Below are 27,421 nucleotides of genomic sequence, written 5' to 3'. Positions count from 1 at the left end.
TAAATTTTTACGATATATCAACTACAGGGTACTTCATATATTCCATTTTTATAACAGATTGAATAAGAATAATGAAAATATGTCCAATAAAAATTGCCAAATCTATATACTTATCACTAAATACAATAATTGCACTACGCATTCCAAAGAACGTATATTAATATATTGTATAAAATGTATACGTTGTCAGTTGTCGTTCAGCTAAGTTTTACTGTTTTTAAGTTTTATTATTTTATTAATTACTGTAAAATTTAAAAATTTAGGTGATTTTGGCCAACTAAATTAGGTATTTTGTAATAGCTAATATTGATAATGGCAACTCTATGGAGGCAGGCTACAAATTTCTTTGGTGCTACAAAAAGTATTAGTCTGAATACGAATCTACATATGTATGTATGTAATTAAATAATGCTTCGATGCACTACTCCCATTAACAAGATTTTGATTGCTTTTAGGGTAGTATAAGAATCAGTGATAATTATTTATTTTTAATAAATGTTATCTCTGACAAGAATGCTTAATCAGTACAGATACCATAATAATTATGATGAACTCCATAGCAACTGTTATTTGACCTTCATTTATTTATCGGTAGTTAATAAGAAAACATTAAAGTAAAATAATAGATAGCTAAAGTTCAGTGTTCAAAGAGTGGGTAAAATGGATGCGAGCTTTGTCAGTCAAATGTCCTGCATCTGTGTTGGACCGAAACGTGCGGGTAAAACCCACCTTCTTAAGGCACTCGAAAATCCGGATTCTATTGATGAGACAACCTATTCAATGCCAACAAATGGGACAAATATTTTTACAATCAATCTTTCAACAAAGCTTCCAAATGCATCAAACCCAACTGAGAAAAAACAGACAGATCTAACTGTTGAAAAGAACAGCAAGGACGTCTCAGGCGCCACAGAGCTAAAACATAAGAGGCCCAAGGCTCCATTAAAATGTATACGAGTTTTGGAAATTGGTGGTGCGATGGCACCACTCTGGCGACAATACTATGAAAAAGTGTCAAAAATAATTTACGTCGTCGACACTTCAAATCTTTGTCAAATTTCTGCCGCAGGTTGGTTAAGTGCGACGTAAATGTACATTAATTTTAGTTTAATCCTCATTTATGCCTTTTTGTATTTGAAGGGGTTCTGCTCTATTCTATATTGGCTGAGCCTCGATTGCAGCGCTGTCGGATTTTGCTAGTGCTAGCTAAGATGGATTACGCCTACCGGCAGATGCGCAATGAAGCTTTACTTATGCTACAAATATCCGTAAGAAATATGTACATATTTCGATTCAAAAAAATACAATTTTCAGTAGAACTTAGAAGTTCACACGCATATTTTTAAGAAAGTGAAGATTCAGTTTCTTAACGCAAAACTTTATACTGCTTCAACAACACTTTGAGCATTTCTATTAGTTTATAAGTTCATATCACTTTGCAACGGTAGTCTGTACTTAAGACAATTATTTTCATATATTCCTATTTTCTTTACTTTTTAGAAACTTCAAAAGGAAATTCGGCAACAGTTAACTATTGTGGAGGCTAGCGCCGTTAGCCACGTGGGTTTGGAAGCAATATACGCCTGGCTGCAGATTCCTTAGAATTTGTTAAGAAAAAAATGTCGGTACACATTCAAGTAAACTTTTGCACATGTAGTTATTTATTTCCATTAAACTGATCAAAATTGTTTACTCTAAAAAATAATGTACATACATACATGATATCAACTTCAATGTTTGCTGGATTAGGGTGCTGCAGGGCCTACTGAACCTTTTGTAGTTTTTCACGCTCATAGGTTAGAGTTTGTAATGGGCTTGCATGTATTTCAAATTGCTGTTGATTTCCGGACTGTTTCCCAGCACTTCCTTCGCTGCCTGGAGATACGATTTGGCGCGCATTAGATCGCCAGAGTGCGCTGCCAATACAGCCAAGTTATTAAGGGCGGCACCGCTGCACGCGTCCGCGGTTAGACAGAGCTGAAGACATCGACGAGCCAAATGAAAATCGCCAGTTGACTTGAAAGTAGATATTAGATATCCATTTATATATTAGCTGCTTAGCCTACTAAGGGATTTATTTTAGACCCATTCTGTTACTATACATACATACCCTTATGTGAGTGATTAGATAAGTGTGTTAAAGATACTTACCAATGCGACAAAACTCATGTTGTACCATATGTCCGCTCTTTCATTGGTAGTCTTGGACAGCAGCAGAGCTCGCTGGAAACAAGGAAGTACCAGGTCGATTTGTCCCCCATACAAGCAACACAATGCAATATTGCAATAGAGTTCTGCTGAGTGAATTCCCAAAGCCAGAATTCGCCTAAATTAAAACCATATTAGAGTTCGTTTGCCGGTATGGTATTTGACTCACCTGTAGTACATAAGGGCCATCTCAGGATTTCCATCGTAAAAGTGATTCAAAGCAATTGAAGCTAGCGCTTCGACATTTATAGGATTAAGCTTGGTTATGAGGCGATATATTTGCATTGCATTATCGGGATTGGACAGAGCATCAAAAATACGCCCTTGTTCGATGCGAAACGTGACATTGAATGGATGTCGATCCACAGCCATACCGATGAGTTCGAGTGCACGTTCGGGTTCACTCAGACGTTGATATAATCGTGATAACAGTAAAAACGTATCGGGATGCGGAAATACTGCCAACGATTGCACGAGAAATGTTTCCGATTTTCGTGGAGAGCGTAATATAAGCAGACACCGGCCTATTTGCTGGTCCCACCACCAATCTACCGGTGCACCCGAACGAGTATGGCCAGATGTTCGCTTTTGTTTGTGCACCTCCATGACAGCTTCGCAAAGTGAATACGCCTTCTGAACATCCGATTCGTGATAGTAGAGGAATTGAAAAAGCGCTTTAATAAGTGCCTCTCGTTCGGCGTATATCGTGGGATTGAGGCGCGAAGCTTGATAAAGTTTTGCGGTAACATCACCCACCGTATATGCGGCGGCAGAAGAAGCACGAATGCGCGAGGCAGTACCACATCGGGATGCTGTACGGCTACCCATTGAAGAACCAGGTCGAGAAGTAGCAGTACCCGGCCGCACCTTGGAATATGGGCACGCCATGACTATTTGAATCCGAAATCTCAATAAGATCTATCGACTTACCATACCCGATTTGGGTCTCATGCTCTTATTGCTCTGCGCGGTAGCGGTGCGGCTCCCTTCGCTCAATGGTAGGTCATTTCTTTTTGCAGCTGTGGTGTGAGCTCGCAGCGTGCTTGTAGTTGGTCGTGGCATGAATGCTGTTTTAATTGAGGTACCTGGCCGGGCGGCTGTGGCGATTCGCTCCAACTCCACTTCCTCATTCTCTGTGTTCGTACGACCCCAGCATTAATCCAGCATTAAGCAGAGAGACCAATGAAAATATGAACATGTTTAAACAATAAAAAACAAAAACAAAGAGAATTCAAAAGATCACAAAGTACTCTAGCCCACATTTAAGAAAATGTAATATAATACGAGTGCACTAGCCGGAAAGTATGTGATCGTGTGTATAGGCTAGGGGCGGTATCAGGCTATGCAATAACCAAAATGTAGCACCACAGCATTATCACCGAGTATGTATGGCTATGTGTACGTACATGTGTATGAAAAAAGTAATAAGTAACGAGATGAAAATAAAAATTCAGGGTGATTGAACACGATGGAATGCAAGAAGCGTGGCATGAGTATTCGGGCATTGAGATGGTGTGCGGCTGCGCAACTGCCACGGCATGCCATGCCAACGGAATGCAGCTGAAATATTACAATGCAATCGTAATCCGTTAAGCCACTCAAGCTCGGAATTTTCAACATTCATGTCGGCTATTCACACATACATATAAAAATGCACAAAAGCACGCATTTACGAGACTGGTAAAAAGATAACGGCTCCGTTGGTGCATCGGTCAAAACCACCGTATATATTGAAATCTATTGGTAAGTCTTAAAGAATGGCTGCTCGGAAAATGTTCACATGGAAATCACCAGATTTGAACTTTTACACTTCGTTGTAGCAGCAAACCTGATTCCTGTTATATTTGATCGCGGCCCATGCCTTTACAATAGACAAATTTGTCGAAGCTAATCATTTGTACAATTTTCCTTGCCTTGACGAGTTTCTTGCACATATTTTATTGATTTTTAACAACTTGCTTGTTTGAATTAGGTAAAGAGTTCAAAACCACTCCTCATTTATCCAAGCAGAGTTAATAAAGGATTAAAGCATCTTCCGGCTTTAGGCAACTTGCGTTTCAGTAAACATTCCACTGCGCTACAGTTTAAGCTACTTGGTAACAGTGTTGAATATATTTATGTATAATTTGGCTACTGTGCAATTCCGCTCAACGGCAGTCAGATACACACATTCATACTTACCCCCCTCGAAGGCATCGTCCGTCTCGAGATCGTCGATGTAGACGCGCTGGGTAAGCGCGCGCATTTTTAATTGCCAAACGCCCTCCATCATCCACGTGGGCATGCTCACTTTATTGTTATTACCATTGGTATTGCCATATTTTAAGTTGTTGCTTTTAAAGTTTTGGTTGTGGCTTCGCCCCTGCCTTGAGCCGCTTGTGAGATTCACGTTGTTGTTCTTGCTGTTGTTATTGTTCCTGACTAGGCTGCCGCTGCCGCCAACTCCCCTACTGTACTGTGCATCGGCCTCGTGGCTCTCCGACGAAGAGGTAAACATTTGCACATTCGTTTCATGGCCAGTGCGCAACATGCCATTGCACACCTCAACGCATTTTTCATATTTTCGCCGCCGAAACAGTGAAACCGCTTGAAAATACTGCCACTCGAGTGCGGCTATTGTTATCGTCGGCGGCAGCTGCGGCTCCAACTCCGGCTGGGACTGCGAATGTGTCTGCTGCATTGAAACTGACGCCATGGCTGTCGTGGCATTCGCACAAGCTGAACTCATGTTGTTGGCTGTGCCCATCAACATGCGCGTTGAGGGGAGCGATGCCAGGGGTGCCAACGGGGCCAAAGGAATTGCTGTCTTCATCCTACCGGCTGTGTGCGTTTTTTGTTGGTTTTGATTTAGTTTTTCGTACAATTGCCGCTCAGATCGTTGCCTATTCTGGGTTTTCTCTGCTCGATTTTTGTTTATGCTTCAATCGCTTTTTTCAATTCAATTGGCTTCACTGATTTCAGGCTTTATTGATTTAACCTGTTGGAATTTTAAACACCGGATATGAACTAATTTCAACAATTCGAAGGTCACACAATTTGATCCGAATTCCTAAGAAGCCATCACATTTTTCGCGATGCTAATCGAAAATATATTATTTATCTACTCTTTGTCCCCACATTTAATAAATAGTTATATTGTGTTCTTTAAAGCTTCGGAATTGTCAGTAAATGAAAACTCTTGTTTGGCCTTTTCCGTTGCCATGACGGCGCGATAGTTCAAGGTTGCACCTACAGGGTGCTTATTCGTAATATTAGTCGTTTCCAATTCGAGACTTTTTAGCTCGCTGTGTTTGAGCCCTACGCCACTGTAAAAAAAATTACATGTGGAAGCAACCATATACGTGAGATCGACAGCACGGAGTATTTAGATGTCACATTACAATGATATAACCGTTTGCTAGGTTTGATTCGATTCTTCCAGATTTGGCGAATCGAAGACAGCTATTTAAATGGTTCTTCATTTCGTTCGCCGCTTAATAGGCATAGCTAAGTTTGGAGCACATACTCGTGTGTAGAAAAATGCTATATTTTAAAATTTGAGGAAAGTAATTGGTTAAGAGCAGAAGTACAGAGAGCTTACTTAAATTCTTTAGACAACGTGTGCAACAACTGTGCGAGATGTGGTGATCAATCGATAGGCAGCTATGGATCACGTCTGAAAAAAAGATAATTGTAGTTTAAGAGGAATCATTTCGGATTGGTCAGTTTAGGGGCCTGTCGAGATGTACATATGTAAAGCTGAGCGGCTTTGCTTGTTAAAGGTATGCATGTATGTATGGGTAATGTTCAACAGTACGAATGTCGTCAGTATTTCCATCTCTCCGTAGCAGAAGCTTGCTTTTGAACTTGATCTTTCAAACGCGGTTCTTGCTGAACGGGCTGCTACTGTTGGAAGCTGGATTCTCTCTTAACATGAGCATGTGGCATGTGCGATCTAAACGTCTCTTCAAAAGGGGCAAAGTGATAACTTTAATTTTCTCGGCAAGGCAAAGGACACAGTAGGGGCAATAGAATTCGATAAAATCTATGCCAACTTGTCCCAATTGGCAGACGCTGTATGTGCTTGCGAATTAAAATGCTGCGCCTGATGCTTTGTTGTAAGCATTTCGCTGCAATATCGGAGCGCATTAACATGAAACTGCTACTGTGCAAGAATTGGTGTTTTTCTTTGATTTTTAAGACCAGAGTCGCCAGCCAGAGGGCGAAGCGTACAAGACACAGAGTAGCTGCAGATTGGCAAAACAAACAAAAGAGATGGGGGACTAAGGCCAGCCCGTTTCCTTGACGTTTGTCATGTGTTGCGTATGCGCAGTTTAGCGGCAAAAGCGTTATGCAGTAGCTGCAATTAGAGGCATACATAAATACCTTTATATATGTACATATGTACATACATACAAATGGTTAGGATATGTGGAGGGATATATGTAAGTTCGTATGTTGTTACGTACATGTAACATATATAAATACACACATATATATGTATGTAATATGCGTAAATTATGAATTGTGAACGCCCTCGTTTAGTATTTTGCAAATGCAAAGGATCGGTGGATACCGATACACACTACATAACCGAGTATACCAACACACCCACATGCCACAAGCACATATACAAAGTATACCATATTTTCTAAATGTCATGAAAAATATGTGGTAAATGCGATTCTCTCCGAAAGGTAAAAAGTGCCTAGGTATTCACATTTGAAGCAACGTGTAAACAAACCTATCTTACTTATTATCCAACAATGTTTCAGTACAAAGGGTTTATTTCACGAATTAATACGACGGCTCCTTCATTAGGACTCATTTCAACTATTTCGAAATGTACACTGTAAATCTGGCGCAAGACTCGTGGCTTGTGAGTTGGGTTGAGCTTGGTTTCGGTTTGATTTGGTATGTTGCCCCGCGTACTTTGGCATTGCATCGCAAATTCGCATTTAATGGTATTTGGTGCATCGTGAATTTCACTTTATTTTAGTCATTCCAGCCAGTATTGGCAACAAACAATTCAACAAATCGACGATCGACGATCGAACGATCGACCGATCCAGTGTTCCAGCGCTCTTTTGCCGTTGGTGTTATGGAGCTTTGGCTGTTTCCCTTCCCCAATGTTCGGCCCCGCCATCGATTGCGCAGCTCTCGTGGCTCGTACGCGTTTGGTAGCCAAAACGAGTTTCGGTATTTATGCTGTTTACCTTATTTCATACGTACATTTTTTTTAAGCATATGTACATAGTGCATACATACACACATGTACACATGTAAATATGTTTGTATGCGAAATGTGGAGATATGTTTTAATTTGAATTCGCTTTACTTTGTTCGCATTTGGCCATATTATTTCACGTTGTAAATATGTATGTGTTAATATGTATTTAACAATGTGCACACACACCAACATATCTGCCCGCATACAGCATTATAGAAAATTCTTCGCGAATTGCTTGAATTTGCGGCGTTCATTGGTAATTCCCCAAGTGATTTGGGGCAAAATAAAAATTCCAATCATTTCAAGTGTATTCCAAAGCTTCGCTCTTCCCCGTCAATGTCTACAAACAAGCGCGTATATATGTATGTAAGTGTGTGTAAGAAATGCAGGATAGCATGTTTTTCTATTCAAATTCATAACCGTAATGCTGCAAATTTTGTCAACTTAAGTTTATTTTGAATACGTCGCACCACAAGACGGACCTGCGTCGAACAATTCGAATTAATATTAAGTGGAAGGCAGTTGCGCAGCATGAAAAGTTTGGTCCAAAAACTTTTCTGACATTCCTACAACTATTTTGAGAATGCTGTTTAGGCTGCAACAACATAAGAATATTTTCCTTTAGAAAAATCGGCCAAGGAGCATGCATATGTGTGCATGCATCGCAAAAATGAGGCGGGAGGAACGCGAGTTTATAAAACGAACTGAAAAATAAGAAAGACGAAATAAAAATAAGACTATGAAATTGCTAGCCTTCTGAACACAACAACAACTACCCACTCCCATCATGGCGATGGAACCAGTTCGCGAGAATCTGTAAGTTGGATATGCGGCCATAACTTGAATGGGCTGAGCTGAGCCAAACCGACGTAAGGAATGATATGTACGTAGGTATGGAGGTAGGAGCATTTCCAGCTCGTGAGGCAATTTGTGTGCGCAGCATCGACTTGGTCTTCGGTGAAGCCTGACCTGTCTTGGCTTGGCCTGTTTAGCTGACTGTTCGTCAGTTGGTCTCGAGCGTCGATCGACCTGATCGTTTGTGTTTATTATTAGGTATTTGAAACATACATATGGTACATGTGTATAACTGCTAAGATGTGAAACTTTATTTTCGTACGAATGGTTCTTATAAACTCCAAAGTTTGGATGTGCATCTACAGTTATGTATCGCTGATTTTGTCGAACAACCTTTTTATGCTCTATCTCTGAAGATAAAGTGATTCCTGGACCAGAGTCCGATATCTGATCCAGCCGTCACTAAAATAATCTCAAATCTAAACAAAGCTCATCCGTTCCAAAAGCTCTTCGGTGAACATTAAAGAGTGCACCATTAAAGCGAAGACAGGCCCGAACAAACTTGTAGTTCAGAAAGGGCGAATTAAAGGTAGACGTATGTATTGATATATATATATATATGCGCTCATTAGTTTTACCCTGTAATATCCCACCTTGCAGTAAATGGTTTTGACGTGTATGTACATATGTAATTTTAACTGTACCCGTGTTAATAGCTGCCGATGCTAAGGATTCGATTTTCACCTCGGGTTTAATCAGCTTGAGTCCCAACTTTTGAAAGCTGTTTAGGGTTTATTTTATTGGCCTTCGTTCCTTGCCTTCGCCTTCGCCTTCATCGTAATCGCTGCCTTTTTGCAGTCCGACAATTCAAGTTATTTATTGCTGCTGTGATTGCCGTCGCTATTGCCGCCGCTGCAGCAGACCAATGGAATTTCACTTACACATCCAGTTCAACCGCGCTATTTCTTACAAACACAAGCACAATCAAAATTCTTATGACGTACAAGCATGTACACATATAGAAACGATTATTTTGTTTTGTTATTGTAGTTGTCGTGCCCTCGTTTTTACTCCTCAAAGCTCTAAACTAAATAAAGTAAACCCTTTATCAATCAGCCTACAATTGAAAGCAAATCTTCTTGGTTCTTATTGAATAATAGGGTTGCATCATGTCTGTCTGTCCGTCCGTGCAAACCATAGCCTGGCTAAAAGTTGAGATATCTCGATGGCGCTTTGCACAGGAGTTTCTTGGCACTCCTAGTAGGTTAGTGTCCTGCTGATCGGATCATCTCCTATGCGGATACAGCTTATGAATTGCGAGTGTAGGTAAAGTTAGACTACTGCCGAACTTATGCTTTGGTACTTATTATGTTTCACTAGTGAATGCTTGTAAAATCCATTAATTTTTAAGGACTCGAACAAGTTCTAAAGATAGTTATTGATTGACTTAAACACCTTCTAATAAGTTTCGCTTGCAGCTATCTTTCAATATCCAGTGGTTATGGTTATTGGTGGATTCCGTCCGGTTTTAATAATTTTTTCAAACGCTCAAACTTATTGCTTATCTTGCTTTACGATAATAACATACGTATCATGTCAACCACTGTGAGTTTCAATCAGACTGTACTTCGTACGATCCGCAGTCGCCCAAGCAGGTGTTTTGTCCACTGAATCGCATTGTTAATAGGGGATGTTAGGTGGGTGCGCCAGCCCATCTAAGAGACTAAGAGTGAAATAAACGAAGATATTTGGCATACAGAAGTTATTTTTGTTGTATTTGCAAATATTTGTACTCCATTTGACTATTGGTACAAGTGTACACACTTACATATGTATGTATGTACATCTGTACGTATTCGCAAGTAAGTAAATAAATAATTAAATTCATAAGCTCACTTGCACCGCGTATCCACAAAGATTTGTGTCGGTATGTACACACGATCGCATTAAATCGACATTTCAGGTTAGCCGCGCCACACCCGCTTACGCAGGTTTATACCGGGCTTAAACATTTGCCGCATTCCAATTAGAAAATATACGATACCCCATTTATATTTATGGTCATTCAAATGTCTACACTGGCAATGCTCCATGCACACCACTCCACTTGTACATACATACAATTGTACGTATAGGCATGCATACACACATATCTATATGTACATACATGCGCTCGATCGCTGAAAATATTCGGCGGGCACGAAAAATGAACAACAAACACTAGACTCCCAACGATCGCGATTTGGAACTGAAATGCTGCTCATACACTGTTCGGAGCCCCAAAAGTCTCTCGCCATGTCTAAAAGAGAATGCACATACTCGTATATACGTACATGGTATATTGTACTACAAGTACATACATAGAAAGTTCATGAATTCATGATCGTACACACACACACACACACACACACATGCACTACAATACGTTGGACAAATGAATACATGTGTGTTTGTATGAAATTATCAACAAAATAGCGCATTCCAATCTAAAATCACGTTTTCAATAAAGCAACATCGAGCAACGAATATCTCGACGCTGGTAGCTGGTATTTGGGAGCAGCAACAGCAGGTATCTCAAGAAATATTCGCACCACCACTGGCGCACGGCTCGGCTCGACTCGCCGATACGTCTCACAAATGCACACACGCAGGCACACAGTGAAGCAAAAGTGTAGCTGGCAAAAACAGGTATACGAGCTAAATGCTCGATTGCTCAGCAGAGAGGGTCAGGAATCTTCGTATGGCGGAGACGGAGAAAAATTGTGGTTTCGCGGGGCGTTTGGTTCAGTTCGGTTTATGGTGCTGAGCGAAGCGGTCAAGATTTCGATACGTTTGAGCTAAAAAATTACTTTTCTGTAAATATATAAAAAATCTGAAACAAAAAAGTCAAATAAAGTATAGAGAAGGAAAGAAACTCACCAGAAATGTTCCACAAGATATATAGGAATACGTGAAATTATCAGTGGTTACAAAGATATTTAAGCGATTGAGTGGAAAAAGTTAGCGAAATAAATGAATTAAAGTTGGGCAAGCGGAGAAGATACGACAAAGCGTAATAACTTGACAGTTTCTTCATGCTGATTTAGCCAAACTAGTGAGCTAAAATACCCGTGTCGAAAGAAAGTATGTTTTCATGTCAAAATTACACAAATATGTTCGTTCATACGCATGTAAATAAGTATAACTGAGGATAAATATGCGAATAATTTCAGGAAATTGTGGAATGTTTAAATTAGTGATAAGTGATCTCACAGCGTTTGCATGCGAGACGAAACGCAGCAGTCGACTTGAAAGTGTATTGCGATCGTTTCTTAGATAATTTGGATACTAATTACTTATACTCATAGTTACATGCATGTACGTATGTATGAGCGTGTGCTTGTATGTATTTATGAGGTGGTTGTGCAAAGTTCGCTTACTAATCAGTCAAGAATGTGCCATATTAATACTCTGAAATACTTGTGACCAATACAATAACTGAAATAACTGAACAACAACAACAGCAATAATAATAGAAATAAAAATGATAATCATAATAAGTGAAAAGGCAACTTGGAAATTTCGTTGATCGCATTCAACGATTTTGAACGATCCCATGAATTGTGGTGTACAATGTATTTATTGCATGATCGGCGATTATTTCGATTGAGTGCGGTGAATGTGCTGTTATTTTACAACAATCGTATACAAACAACAACAAATAGGTATAATGCAAATACCATTTAATATGCTTACATATGTGCACACGAGCATACAAATAAAAGCTTTGCGATTGGTCTGCACGGTGGTGTTCTGGTTAGAAATGATTGTGACAATGGGGAAAGAAATCCAATAGAATCTAGTTGAAAATCCACGTTGCGTTCTCTAAATACGCATTCACATAGCAGACGCACCCATACACGCGCACACGCACAGACACACAAATACACTCAAATGCGCTCACAAGCCCCATCGACGGCGAAGACGCCAGAAATCGCGCGCCACTCCACGATCCATTCGGTTGCTTAGCGTATAGATATGTATGTGTGTGTGTGCGTGCGGTTGGAGTTTACGCCGCGTTGATTCTCTCACAATCGGTTTTCATGTGCTGACTGATAAAAATGGTGTGTGTGTGTGTGTGCATGTGTGTCGCTGTCTCTTTCTGTGTGTGCGCGTATTTATGTGTGCTCATGTAAAAAGTCGACGAAGCGGCGAAATGGAGAATTAGAGGCACATCGAAGCACAACAAAAAATGGCATGACATTCTTTCGAGCAACAACAAAATATATGCGAATTGAGATAGCAACGCAGCAACAATAACAACCATGCAATGAAAGAAAAAAACGAATGCTATCGAAGACGAATAGCACCGATTACTGCAACGAGAGAAGGGGCAAAGTTTGTATTCACGCATACCGAACATGCGCTGGTGTGTGTGTATGTGTGTTTAAATCCTTCTCAATATTGCTTACCCTGCAATAGTGCAATCTTGCGCAACAGAGACCTTAGCATTAGCCTCAAGTGTATCCTCAATATGCACCATCACCCTTTGCAGCAGCAACAATGCTGGTCAATTTTCAATCTAACAAATTCAAAGCCAAACTTTGCCTTTTCATCGCTGAAGTAGCTGAAGTCTTTGTGTGTCTGCTGGCCGGCCGAGTGGTGTGATAATCGTCGATGTGTGTTGGTTCAATCATTTACTTCAAACATATTTACATATATACATGGGTATATATGTGTTTGTTGAATGTGTAATTCGTGACGCTTTTGCTGAACTTGCCTCAATTAGACACTAAGTCAATTGGAATGCGAGCCGAACCGAAAAACAATAAAGCGCTTACAAATCGTCGATCGAAGTATGTACAAAAACCTCAACACAAACATACATATATATACACAGATAAAGGGATACCGATGTGCAAAAGTGTCAATCGAGTTTATCATAGAAAGGTGAAATCAACACACAATTCGCCGATTTGCTCTAAAAAGTATTTAATTAAAGTGGTTTCAATCGGCAATTCTAAATTTGTGCGTATGTAGTAAATATTATATATGTATGTATGTATAAGGCAGTATTTATATACATACATATGTTATATAATTGAAAAAAGCTCCGATAGCTGTGTAGTGAGAAGCAAATAATACCCACATGCACGCAAAATTGAAAATATTTATTAAAAATTCTCAAGCGAAAAATGTGCACTATATTTAAGAACCTATTAAAAATATAAACTGTGTATTTGTGCTATTTATTTGAACTCCGTAGTAAATACAATACATTAATGTGCACGAACATATGCGTGTAAATAATCTATGTAAAAAGTATAAAAAGGAAATCGTAACCGATTTTAATGAGGTGTTTATGTTTGTATCCACAGTTGTTCCATAATGCAAATGGCACCGATTAGCAGAAATTGGCGTCAAACACAGTCGATTTAGGTGTCGTTAAATAAGTCTTGTCCTTGGCGGAGTGGAGGTAAGCCCTGAATAACACATGCATATGCCATACAACCACCTCTTACCAATAGATTTCATGTTGCTTTAATTAGATTTTAGAGATAGCCATGCAATTCAATTCTTATATTTTCATATGACATTTTACTTTGATTTGAGTGTTGCAAATGATCGAACGCTTTGAATTGCCGTTTCGTTCGTCAGGGTTACTCGTGCGTGATATGCGAACAAATAACAATTTGTCCAAGATGAGTAATTAAATAAGCAATTATTAGTGTTTAAATGTTCCAATAAATGATAGAGCGCCGAACACAATTACATGGGATTTCAGGGGTTCACATGTGTGCTACATATGTAATTTAATGTCAATGAAAGTAATTAAATCCACTTGATATTGAACGGTTTATTAGCTGGCCTAACCCATCCGGTCGGTGACACGAAAACAGAGCACACCTTAAGTTGGCTAAACAATGCGCTCTAAACAATTTATTTATTTACACATATTGCACTCCTTCAATCAACGAATGCATATGTATGTGGCTTTGGTCGATATTTTAAAGCTTAATTTAACGCCAATTTTAGAAAAACATGTATTCACATAAGCTTTAGGCGCCCTTTGTGATATTCAACTGGATGTTGCCCAGATGTCGGTGAAACTACGCCCATTATGGATAGCTCTGCATCGCGGAAGTTGAGTCGACGACTTTTGGAAAAAGTATTTTGTGTTAGTTTTTTTTTGTTGAGATTTTTATAAAATCTTAATATGTTTCTTTACATACTTACTTACCTAATTACATATATACATGTAAATTTACAAATACGATATCACATGTATGTACGCGATACCGAAATTTCACTTAACAATAACAAAAGACTTAAGCGACAAACCCTACTAAATGCAATTTCGAGCGATGGTCTCAAAGAAAGTTACACGTAAGAAGCCGTACGTACACATACACATATATACATATATGCATACAAAAAATATATAATAAAAATATATGCGTGCATATAAATTAATTATTTTAAGTTATTATTCAACGAATATGGGCGACAACAAGGAGAGAATAGCAAACGGGAGCTGTTGAGTGTATGTAAAGCATGTAAATATGTATTGGCTGGTGTATGTATGCCTTACAGGTCGGTATACTCGGGAAAAGGTTTCAAGTTGAGTTGGCTCTGGATTGGTAAGAAGGAGTTATAGTAGTAGTCAGGGAAGGTAGGTTGAGGTTTTGATTAAAATATGCCTATATTTTGTCTATGAACTTGTCATTGATAGGGCGCGTATTCTCTCCTCCGGTGGCTTATAGCAGTCGTCTGTCTTCGGTTGGAGTAGAGTGGAACTCTTTACAAATTTCCTTAAATTCCGCACTTCTTTAAAATGAAAGGCTCAAAAACTTGTAAAAGCAATTTATGTGTACCACACACTCACTAAGCGTTTTCCTATACTTTAAATATAATATTAATATATGCGTATAATAGTGCGCACACATACACCTATTTAACCGATCACATTAGTAACGACATTAATTATCTTGAATTTGCTTATTTACAGAAAGATATTTCGGAAGAGCTTGTTGCATTTAAGTAATGATGCAGCATGCGAGCGTTTTGCACTGTCAGCGCGCCTTTAGAAGTTTGCGCGTCATCGGCCGAACAACTATCACCAGGATCACGCTTTTTGGCCCTAAGGTAGGTGTTTTACACCGGTTATTTTCTATCGCTTGCATGAATATCTGCAGCCCGTGTGCATTTTTAGTTTACCGCTATCAATATAAATCACATTCTAACTAGATATATCGATATATTTTTTTGCAGACTTTTGGGAAATCAGCAACCCAAAACTTTATACTTCCTAGTCGATGCAAAGAGTCGGGTGAGAGAAGTGTATACACAAACATGCCTACACTTTGCAGCACAAGGCATGCTCGATACAGAATTGTTCGGTTTGGCGGTGCTCATCGGTAAGTTTCACTTATACACATATATACCTATCACCTATCGGCGATTATTTGGAATTTTTCAATTATTAAAGTAACCATAAATAGCCGATACTTTGATAACTTCGCTCACGTTAACGAGAAAAAGATAAATTTTGGTACAAATTGACAATAGTTGAGTTCTCTATGAAGGGTTACGATTACGATAGAAACATCAGTACTTTCGTCGTACCGTCCCATCTAAACGATATTGCTACAAAATAAAAAATCTTTTAATGAGAACATAATTGAAATACTATTTTCAGGTGAAAATTATAGTATAAAAAACATTAACAATTTTCAATTAGGCGTTCACTAATAAATATATATATGTATAAACATAGTATATACATACTTTTCAGATTTTCAATCATTCTCTATTTGCTCCCTATGAAAGACATTTAATGGGATATTTTTACTTTCCACACATACATGTATGTACATTTATGTGCGACAAATGACACGCGCATGTAATCAATGCTTTATTTATCATATTTGTTCTTGCTCAACCAAAAATGTTGCAAGTTGCAAGTGTTGCGCTTCGGAAGCACGTTGCCACCGATGCGGTGCATTCCTGTATCTGTGCAATGGCCGTACTTCTACCACATCCAGCTGCAGGCTGCCGCTACCATAGCATTCGAATTCAACTTCAAGCTAAGGATTGGTGGACAACGTCACAGATACGAGCGTAAGTGTGTTGCATACTCATCCGACCATGGCTGTACAACTATTTGTATGTGTACATGTGCATATTTACATCTACAGAACTTCTTTCAAGTGGTACCTATCTCCTCACTGACTCTCCGCCACTCTCTGCGTCTTATAATCGCCGCAATCGCTGCAGTAACAGTGGAAACCAACTGCCTACAGTCTACAGCCAGTTTGGTCAGCATTCCTAAGCTGTTTCGGGATCTGAATTTATGTTCCTGTCTTCATTCTATTTTCAATGTACATACATGAATAGCGGCTACTTCTACATATTGCCGAACTGCCTGCATTTATGGTTTCACGATTTTGTTCTTGCGACTCAGAGGTGTGCGTCCATTCTCATTCGTTTTCTGAGCATGTAGGCAAGGCTGCTGTTTCTGCGGCTACTGGTTGTGTTGGCAACAGAACGTCATCATCGCCGCCGTCGTCGTCGACAATTCAACAACCACCACCAACGACTATCGACCGGCAACCATCAGGCATCGGCGGACGTCCGTCCATGCGCTGGTCTGAGCGCTCTCGTGTTATGGCAATGCGCGCAACTGCTACCTGAATTACTGAACACGCGTCTTGTGTCCGCTGCCAATTGCCAGTTTTGTCCCCCTGTCTTAGTCCCGGCTGCCCTTGGCCTTCCACTTGCCGCCGCCGGCTGTTGCTGCATTCCACACACTCGCCGAGCTGTGGATGTTGCTTCGTAATACCTCATCATCGGCATGCTCACTTGCTGGCTGCTATTATTGAACAATATTTGTTGTGTCTTTAGCATTTTTATGTGTTTCTGCTTTTTATGAAACATTTTTGTGGAGCTTTTTGAATCAGTGACTGTTTTTGTTGCCTTGACCAGGCACACTAGCAACAGGCATAAGCGTATGCATACGGGTTAAGATGAAAACATACACACGCATATACATTTATATATAGAAGGTTTGTATGTCATCACATACCAAAGGATGGATCTCTAGAATTAATGAGGTAAAAAAAACATCGAGCTGTGTCTGCGGCCCTTCTCCACCACTGCACTTGTCCAAGTAACATTGCTGCATCGTAAACACCAACCAAATACATTGCTCCAAGCTACAACAACAGCAAGCATCGAATGGTCGCTCAATCTGCGGTGCTTGCCGGCTGCTATGGTGTTGCATAGTTTAGCTACTTGCCTGCTGGGCTAGGCGACGTTGGTGCGTTGTAATCACCTTTTCAAAAGACTGGTTTATGTTTATTAGTTTTATTTTTCATACCTTATCGGACGCTGCACTCGTCGATATGGTATCGGCATGGGTAGCCTCGGCCCCTTACCCACTGACCACGACCCATGAGTAAGCAGCACTTGTGTTAAATCTCTTCAAAAGGCAGTGACTCGGTGCGGCATCGAACATATCGGAACTTTTTTTAATTCAAAAACTGCAGCTTAGAAGAATGAAGGCAATCGGATTGTGGTGGTGGTTCTGTGATAATGATATCTGAACCGTTTTTTAAGGTTAAAAGAGTCTTTAGGAAATATGTCAAGAAGAAAGCATATTTTTTTTTTTTAATACAAATTTGAGACATTCCAGACCTAAGGCCAATCAAATTATCATAAATTATTACTCTTCGTAGCACCTTTTAGAACGATCCAAAATCAATTAATTTTATTGAAGTCATATCATCACTTGTTTAGAAATATCTCCAATCCTCTTGCGCATAATAAGTTATTGAATTATTGTACAACATTTTATGTAGAATACAAACGTATCTACTAATCCATACATATAGCATATACATCTGCGAGGAGATAACGCAACACAAGAAAAAGCCCTAAAATATAATATTTTATATGTAAATATCAAAAGCAGCAGCAGAAGGTTGCCTTTGCCAACATCTGAAAGAGGTATACCAAATATCTCAAGTTGAAGCTATAAGAGAGGAATTTTAATTTCCGATGTTTATCGGTTGCACGCGATCAACAGCTACAAAAACAAAACAAAAATTGACGAATGAAAATCAAGAAAAAAATAAAAATCGAACGAAAACAAAACGAAATCAACACAACCAATAACGACCTCAACAGGGATCTAAAATATTACGTTGTGGCTGTTGTTATTGCAATTGTCGAATCTTCTTTAGTCACCACTATCTTGACTGCCGCTACCTGCGATAATGATTATGCACCATTAACAATAAATGGAAGAGAAAATGCTGTTGTTGGTATGTGGCGATTGCGAAAACAACAAGAATGATGGAAGCACAAACAACAACACGAAGCAGCAGACGCGACTCCATCCATACATACAAAGAAGATTTGATAATAATTTATAAAAAAAAAAAGTATGAAACAAATAAAATAAAATAAAATTGAAATATGTATGTATGTATATATATAAAAACACGAAGTGCCCAATGTAAGAAATAGTAACAAAACAAAGTAAAAAAATATGGCATTTCATACCAAACAACTATTTTCGTTGATAAAAAACTAAGGAAGGCGCACGTACAGAGGCACAGGTATACATACGTACATATGTGTGTACAAAAGGACGCAATAAACGCTAAGGGGTGTAAGTAAATGCCTCGAAAAGAAATTCAAATTCCAGCCAAACCCGCGGAATCAGTAAAATAAATATAAAATAAACCGACGTGTGCATCGATACATATGTACAATATATATATATACACTTCGACTCGCGTAGATACCATGTACAGCATGTATGTATGTATGTCTGTAGTGCATGCTCTCAGACAGGAATGCTGAAATGGGCAATTCATACTCACAAACATACGCCGGACGATGGACGATTGCACGATGCAGCTGCTTTCCGGCATGCCAGATAACCATACGCCAGCTTCACTATGCTGTAGCAGAGTGTGTGCTTAGTTCAAGTAGAACAGCAAACGGATGGTGCTAGATTTGGGGCCCTATTGCGAAAATGAAACGTTCAAAAGTAAAAAAATCGAAATTATAGCTTGTCTCTGAACTCCAATCTATTGGATTCGCACATTCTCTGAACATCGGCCTAACTAACAGAGTTCCCCCTGAAATATCCGAGCTCCCATCATTTCGCTCTGTCCATCTCAAAGTTTAAAAATGAAAGGTTGATTGTGGGAAAATAATCTTTTACATAAAAATTAAAATAAAAAAAAATTATTACAATCGAGTATGAAAATCTTTTGTATGCCTAATACTTGATATTCATTCCAATTACAGATGGCGAATACATGTTTGCGGATCCGGAGAGCAAACTCTCCAAATACGGCCCGAAAAGTTGGCGCTCGTCACACACACACGTAAGTTGATGACATGCTCATCGGGTTACTTTATTTAAATATAATTTATAATTGTATATTTATAGGGCCTCGACGCAAATGGGCGACCTCTCCTGGAATTACACTTTCGTGTTCAATTTTATATCGAGAGCCCGTTTATATTGAAAGATGAGATATCGCGCCATAATTACTACCTGCAATTAAAACACAATGCTCTACAACGGGAAACGCCTAAAGAATATTCAGAACAGTCAATGATATTGCTCGCCGGATTAGCATTACAAGCTGATTTAGGTGATGCACCAAATTCAACACAAATGAGTGGAGCCACAACATTAAAATCCTTATTATCGAGAGAAAGCAACTATGGTGAACCGATGGAGTGTAACCACCTAAGCCAGCTTTCTCCCCACGCTACAAATTCCACAGTCAATACAAGTGAAGTCTCAAACTTAACAGGAAAAACTACCGATATAACGGCAATCACAACAACGGAAACGACAGCGTCTGCGAAAACTGAATCGGCAACTGGAATTATAACAACATTGCCGAAAATCAACAAACGTCCAGGCAGTGATAATGATCGTGTTCTTCGGCTATCCAATTTTCTAAGCACAAAAAATGTCACAACTTCATTAGCAAATACTGACTCACAAGAACCAATAGCACCAAAATCGTCCACATCAGTCTTCCCTATCAGTGGTAGCTTAAAGCGTAGTCTTGGAGCTATGGCAGCCTCGTTTTCGGCATCTTCGTCGATGTCTTCTATAAATCGGGAATGTTCTTCCAGCACTCCACCAACAACGTCGACTTCTTCGCGCACCTCTCTTTCGGCGCTGGCGCATACGTCGACAAACATCTCTACAAAAGAATATTTTAACTTCAGTGATTATCTGCCTGCTGAGCTACGCACAACTTGGGCAATGAGTGCTTTACAGGCCTGCCATCGTGAGTATCGTGGCATGTCAACGGCCGACGCAGAGCTTCATTACATTCAGCAAGCCAGTCTTGTGCATGAGTGCGTCAATGCGCACATTTTCAGGATGCGTTCTACGAAAAACGAAAATGGTTTGGGCAGTTCGTGGTTTGTGGTCTATTCAAAAGGCATAAAAGTTTTCAGTTCTTTCGAAAATCCTCAGCAACAAACCACATTCTTATGGCCTAGCATTACTAAGCTATCCTTCGAGCGGAAAAAGTTTGAAATTCGCTCTGGAGATTGCAAAATTCTGCTTTATGCTACCTCGGATGAGAAAAATAAAATGCTATTAACATTGTGCCGTGAAACCCATCAATTCAGCATGAAGATTGCTGCTCGTCTAAAAGAAGTCATTAAGCGTGAAGAAGAAGAGAGTGATTGTCTTCATGCTTGCTACACATATTCGCGCAGTTTACATTTGCCATACAAAAATAAAAGTGATCAGCGCATATCCGTAATTTCGAGCACTAGCTCTAACACCACTTCGGGCATAGTGAGTGACCGCGTTCATTCTGAAGATGAAGTTGAAATAATGATAAATACACCACCCGTACCAATTGCAGCACCATCCACAGAGAGTCTAGCGTTGGCGCATTTACTAGATCATCCTAGCATCAGTAGACAGACTTCATCCGTGGGTCAGGTCTCATTAAAAGATTTGGAGGAGCAATTAGCGGCGCTATCTGTACGTCAGGAACGTAAAAAGCAACACTCGAATTCCGCAAACTCCGGTGATGAATCACCAGAGCGAAGTCATAATTCAGAGGGAAACTCTTCTAGCAGCAGTTCTAATCAGGCATCGCAACGAGCAGCGGACTCTTCGACGGCCACTGACTCGCCCAGTTCACAACACAATATTGGTTCCCAGTGCTCATCGACCTGTAGTACTGTCGTGGTTTTACCCAACTCAGACTCTACAAATAATACGTTAACATCGTTGGCGGTGAGTTCCATAATAAATTCAACCCCAATGCAGCGTCGAAATTCTACATCCAGTAGCCTTGAATTGGGCTTTAGTCACACCGCTCAAAATTCCATCCTCAGTGAAGCGGAATCAACGTGTATTGAACACGATTTTGCATCTTCCAGTCGCGATGAAAACGAGAGCGTTTCTGGTGTATATACATTGGCCCACGGTGCTCCACCCACTGAAACTTCTGGTGTATACACAATGCATAGTAGCGAAATGACGGGACAATCGTCGGAGATGGCCGAGTCTGAAAAAAGCTCGCATTATGGAATAAGTATTTTTCAGCCCAACAAAGTGGAGGCGAATGTTAATAATTTGCATGAAAGTCATCCCAATCTGGACTCAGTTGATGGTGTAAATTATCACGGTAAACGCATTAAGAATGAAGATTTCCGTTTACGCTCAGACTCAAATGTAAGCACAAGTGGCTCCTTCCGAGGTGATGGCAGCGACCCGACCGACAATAAGCATAACCTTCTTTCTGCAGAGGAATTAACCGACTTAATAGTTGGCCGCGGCACATATCCCAATCGTAAGACGGTGTCAAGCACACTAGATTCGGACTGCGATTATGTTACCTTGCCGTTGCCCATCAAAGGGGAATCATATATTCAGGGACATCAAGATACTGCACCAACCGATGATGATCATGTTGAAGATTTAATTAATGATTTAATACCGACCGATCCGCCAGCACCCCCACAACGTATCGACAGCAATAACATGAAGCATACAACGAATTTAGCGGGCCTTGGCAATTTACCAATGCGTTCTCCACCGCCATATCATGCACGACATGAAAAAACTGGTCTCTGTGGGCCTCCAGTATGTTCTGCCTTAACACAAAAGCCTATCAATAATATCAAAAGCATTACAGTTGCTACAACTTTTTCCAAAGTGCCATCGCCAAACATTCCCAAAGAGGTAAACACAAATCCAGTGGGCACATCAATTCCACGTGCACCCATTCCAACGGCATCAGCCGTTCGACGTCGTGACCCTCCACCGTATCCTACATCGCAGAAGCCGCGTCCCATGTCACTGGTATCAGTAGAATCCAGCAGCTCTTCTCTCAATCATTCCAGCAGTGTTTTATCTTCGGTTGCAGGATCTATGAGCTCTTTAAAAACGGAAGAAATTACTGCTCGTTTCATTACCACTCGACCACAAATAAACATTCTTAAAGCACATACCAGTGTAATTAGTGATAATCAGAAACCCAGTTATGCTGCTCCGACGCATTGCTCATCGTCTGCGTCCACAACAGGTTCCATTTCCAGCCAACACATGTCGAGTCATCTTTCACAGCATTCTGTACACAACTCTCATTACATCAGTGCGTCGCAGATTTCGCTAAACGGCAACAATCCCCCGGCTTCAGTGACAAGACAATCATCCATATCTGCAGCAGCAATGGCACATGCTGCGGCAGCTGCTGTTGCTACCACCGGAGCAGGCGTCATACCAAGCACAATTGGCATACCAATTGTTCCTTATAGATTGCATGGCGGACACAGCAGCATGTCATCTTTGCATCAGCAACCACCTCCACCACCACCACCTTATCCAGAAATTAAACAGACACCACGAACGTGTGTTATATTACCAGTGATTAAGCATCGACAGTTTTTACCACCACCACCACCCAATATACCACGTCAACCGCCGCCACCACCTCCACCATCGCAACCAGGAGTTTATGGTAATCAGCTTGCACGCAAACAACTCGAGCTGTACCAACAACAGCTGTACAGCGACGTTGACTATGTTATATACCCGATTCAAGATCCTGCAGTGAGTCAGCAAGAATATCTAGATGCTAAACAAAGCTCAATATATGCGGCCATGGCACAAGCGCCACCTCAACCACTCCCGCATCACCATCAATACTTAGCTTATCACACAGGCAGGGCGCATGTTGGATCGTGGGAGACATGTAAGGGACACGCGATCTACCGAAGCACACCTTACTTGCCATTAGCATTATCCACACATTCCCGTTACGCGTCGACACAGAATTTATCAGACACATATGTGCAACTACCAAGCACATATTCGCCACTTTACAGTCCCTCCATGGCCAGCTTATGCTCGTCGTATGAGCCACCACCACCGCCTCCACTGCATCCTGCCGCATTGACAGTACCCAGTATGGGAGCAACAAATTTATTTGTGCGTTCACGTTCAGATGACAATATTTTAAATTCAATTGACTCTCTTCCAAAGATGAAACGTATGCCTCCTCCCCCACCACCACCATATGTAAATAGACGCTTGAAGAAACCACCAATGCCCACACCATCTGAAAAACCGCCACCAAGTGAGTATCATTAATTACAATTACTAACACTAAAAGTGCAGTTTCATATATTTTTAATACGTATTCCTGATATAGTTCCCTCAAAACCAACCGCAACCAATACTGTGTCGACCAAACGTTCATCGGCGATTCGCAATCAATTGCCGCCAAGGAAACCACCCACATTGAATACCAATCAGAGTGTCAATAATATGACCCGCACTTCCAGCGGTGCGCAATGGGCAGGCGAACGGCCAAAACCGAACCCCATATCGTATAACGGCGGCAGTATCTTAGCACATCTTCAAGCTAGTGCAGCAGCTGCCAATCGACAGGCTATCACATCTGCTGGAAACATCAAGTCGAAAGAAACCAACGGCGACAATGTTAGTGTCGGTCACGGAAACACCGCCTCTGCAAATCCACTCGATATTGCTGTATTGCGCGAAAAAAGCAAACACTTAGATTTACCACTTATCTCTGCGCTCTGCAATGATCAGTCACTACTAAAACAGACTAAAGTATTTGCCGCTTCGAAAACGAATCGCACATCTACAACTGCAGCAATGCGGAATGTAAACACCAATGCAGCGTCCACAAGCAGTGGCAGAGCCTCAACGGTGTCTGCAAATCAATTCAACAACGGCAAATCGGTTCATAAGAACTTGACAACTAGTACTGACGCTTTCGTTGCAAATGAGGCGGCAAATACGATCTCAGCTTCGCCATCAGCTGTGGTCTCGGCCGGAACATCAACAAGCACAACAATGCCAACTTTAAGCACAACACTTTCTACAAACACTAGCACGAAAAGCACAACCTCAACTTCATCGACACTGCTACTGGTCTCCGGAAAAGGTCGAAAGTCAGTGGGAAGCCATCGCCATCCCAATGACAAACTTCCACCTCTACCCATGCAAATGGCAGAGGCAAATAACTATGTCATGGATCCAGCAATTATGAAGCACCACAAAAGCTACAATTCTCAAATTTGAAATCTGTAGTGACTGCAGTTCCCAACAACTATTAAACAGATTGGAAATAAGACTCCGAATGGAAAAGCGAAACTTTGCAAAAAAAAGTAGGGTAGTTAAGTATGGAAGAGTAAACGTTTACTGATGGCTCTTTCTAACACACCGGCGAGTGGCACTAGGCTAATATATGTAAATGCAATTTGTCACTTGGTGCACCCAGTCCATCGTAAAGCTGAAACAAAAGAGGTATGCATAAGTACAGGAGGCGTAAGATCTTTTGCGATTTCTTTTGTTCAGGTGTTACTTTCTATTCCTAAATGAAAATCACGCCAAACGTCGACTATATATAAAATAACGAAGTAAATAATCCTCATGGAAAGTTTCTCTACGCAAAGTCACAGTGTCTAGGGGGAAGGTTTGCAGGCGAGGGTTTTCACTACAAACGCGTACTTATAGCAAAGGTCACGAAACCATTCATACTGGTGTGCTGATATATTCTCTCCGGGACAACAAATTTACACCAATATTCGTTGTCGGATTTTAATCGGGTATTTGCCCAAAAAACCTTTTTTTTGAGAACCCAAATGTCTGATTTCAGACCATATGAAGGTTGCGCTCGAAGAAATCAGACGCTGCAGTCTTTCATGTGGCATACACATATGTGCCTACTTACATACATGTAAATATGTATTTATGTACATTATGTAATATAAAAGCACGTAATAACATTTGCCGGAAATCCGAAAGATATGAGTAATATCTTGGAAAAAACTGACCTCATTTCATTTCAATTATAAAATGAAAAGAAAAACACTTTAATCTAGTCACTTTTAGAAATTCATTAAAAAACAAATAAGCAAACAAAAGACAAATAGTACACAAATACTCACAATACAATACAAGTAGAAATTGGGTATGAAGATACGAAAATATTTATTTTCGCTATAACACATTAAATGGAAACTTATGTCATACATGAGTTTTTATTTGTATTTATTTATTACTTCTGTTTTATTTTAATGTTTTGTTTTGTTATATTCCTGTCTTTCCCACTTTTCATAAAATTGCAATGAACAGAAGTGACTAAACCACTACAAAGTGCATATTTACATATATTTTACAAATATCTGTATTAGACAAGATATTATGCACTCGCATACTATTATACGAAATCCGCCCAAACAACTGTGATCGATTTTTATTTTTTATAATTTATTTTTAATTTTTTTTTATCATTTTAATGTTTTATACATTAAAGCTTCGAAGGAATCGAAAGAGTAGAGATTCTTTACTTTTTTCTTCTTCTTTCTTCTAAAGGAGAGCAACGACTACACTATAACAGTATATAAATATGTAAGTTCAACGGTGCGTGAAGTTTAGGCTTAAGCAAAGTACGAATAACACGGAACGAACAAAACGAATCAATTTGATCGAATGCCCGACTGTTGATCGTCGAATGGTTATCGATGAGAAGCCATAAGTCAATAGTAATGCAATCTAACCTCTTTTAGTTTCTTAGCGCTTAGGGTGTAAGTGAGTAAATACTTTTATTGTAGTTTACCGTATTTATGTACATACGTATGTAAATACATATTGGAGATTTTAAATATGCAAAATGCATTTAAGTAAATATTGCCTAGGCTTGCCCCACCGTACGTTATGTAGTAGGTACTCACGCTTACATACATACATAAGTAAAGAGATACCATTTCAGTAGGTATATTTATAAATAAGTATGTCTAAATATTATTATTATTATTATTATTATTATTATTGCATTCAACAAAATGTACTTATGTACATACTGTATGTTGATGGTATTTTGTGGAAAGGTAAAAGGTGAAATTTGATCTTTCTGTATTTCGGTCACAAAAATTTACGTAGGCTTTTCTCGTTTAAAAGTCTATAGTTAAATGTGATAAGGTGAATGAAAAACAAAAGGTGATATTTTTGCCATAATTACCATCACAAATAATGCAAAAATATAAACTACATACATACATATATATTGTACAATTGGTCAATACACAATTCGGGACGATTTGTTATATCAAACTGGTCTGTGCTCAAAAGCATAACTGTCACTCTAACAATTATTCTCAAAACTATTGGATGTCACAAAAAAAATGACAGTGCAAGAGTCCCCAATTGTTATTTTCCTTAAATATATGGTATTTCCTTCAACTTTTGTGTTTGTTTATTTTTATTTTTATAAAATCTAAAAATTTCATAAATTAAATGAATATATTCGATAGCAATTTAAATAATACTAAAAACTATGAAATGTTATCGTATTAATAACATTATTTACATGCAAACACTTACGATTGTACTGAGATGTATATACATACATATGTTTGTTAAGAGAGAATTGTAAAGAATTATTTGGCTTTTAACTTATCACCGTATACGAAAGTCCAAATCAATCAATGTTAAAAAGGCATACTAAATTAGTTCTAAAAACATTCCCACTGTTTAGCGTAAAGTTTATTATAAATATAAATTTCAAATAAAAATTAATGAAATATATACATACATATGCGAAATACATTACTTTTACTACTTGAATAAGGTCGAAATGTGAAAAAAGCCGTGTCGTTTGATTTGGGATCGAGTTATGTCACTTTATG

At 39.5% G+C, this 27,421-nt stretch overlaps 3 protein-coding genes across 4 annotated transcripts; 2 read left to right on the top strand and 1 right to left on the bottom strand.

The window, feature by feature from the left end:
* The first annotated feature begins 401 nt into the window (after positions 1-401).
* LOC106614962 (ADP-ribosylation factor-like protein 16) lies at positions 402-1,717 on the top strand. The gene is made up of 3 exons (XM_036369500.2): positions 402-1,069; positions 1,141-1,268; positions 1,501-1,717. The coding sequence occupies exons 1-3, from the start codon at positions 661-663 to the stop codon at positions 1,600-1,602; spliced, it is 639 nt and encodes a 212-aa protein (XP_036225393.1). The 5' UTR covers positions 402-660; the 3' UTR covers positions 1,603-1,717.
* Positions 1,639-6,215, bottom strand: BBS8 (tetratricopeptide repeat protein 8). Its single transcript, XM_014230899.3, has 5 exons — positions 4,390-6,215; positions 3,139-3,341; positions 2,378-3,075; positions 2,152-2,326; positions 1,639-2,016 (listed from the first exon to the last, which is right to left on the bottom strand). The coding sequence occupies exons 1-5, from the start codon at positions 5,018-5,020 to the stop codon at positions 1,798-1,800; spliced, it is 1,926 nt and encodes a 641-aa protein (XP_014086374.2). The 5' UTR covers positions 5,021-6,215; the 3' UTR covers positions 1,639-1,797.
* A 4,773-nt stretch (positions 6,216-10,988) lies between these two features.
* Positions 10,989-27,337, top strand: ex (FERM domain containing expanded). 2 transcript variants are annotated; one of them, XM_014231006.3, is made up of 7 exons: positions 10,989-11,335; positions 13,570-13,667; positions 15,201-15,337; positions 15,464-15,609; positions 19,514-19,593; positions 19,659-23,838; positions 23,914-27,337. In XM_014231006.3, exons 3-7 carry the CDS (start codon positions 15,246-15,248, stop codon positions 24,810-24,812), a joined length of 5,397 nt encoding a protein of 1,798 aa, XP_014086481.1. In that variant the 5' UTR covers positions 10,989-11,335; positions 13,570-13,667; positions 15,201-15,245; the 3' UTR covers positions 24,813-27,337. The 2 variants fall into 2 exon arrangements, with proteins under 2 accessions (XP_014086481.1, XP_014086482.1); XM_014231007.3 differs by lacking the exon at positions 13,570-13,667.
* The last annotated feature ends 84 nt before the right edge of the window (positions 27,338-27,421 follow it).

The sequence above is a fragment of the Bactrocera oleae genome, chromosome 3, assembly GCF_042242935.1.
Source record: "Bactrocera oleae isolate idBacOlea1 chromosome 3, idBacOlea1, whole genome shotgun sequence".
In the NCBI taxonomy this organism is placed as follows: Eukaryota; Metazoa; Arthropoda; class Insecta; order Diptera; family Tephritidae; genus Bactrocera; species Bactrocera oleae.
This window is presented reverse-complemented; position numbering and strand designations above follow the sequence as displayed.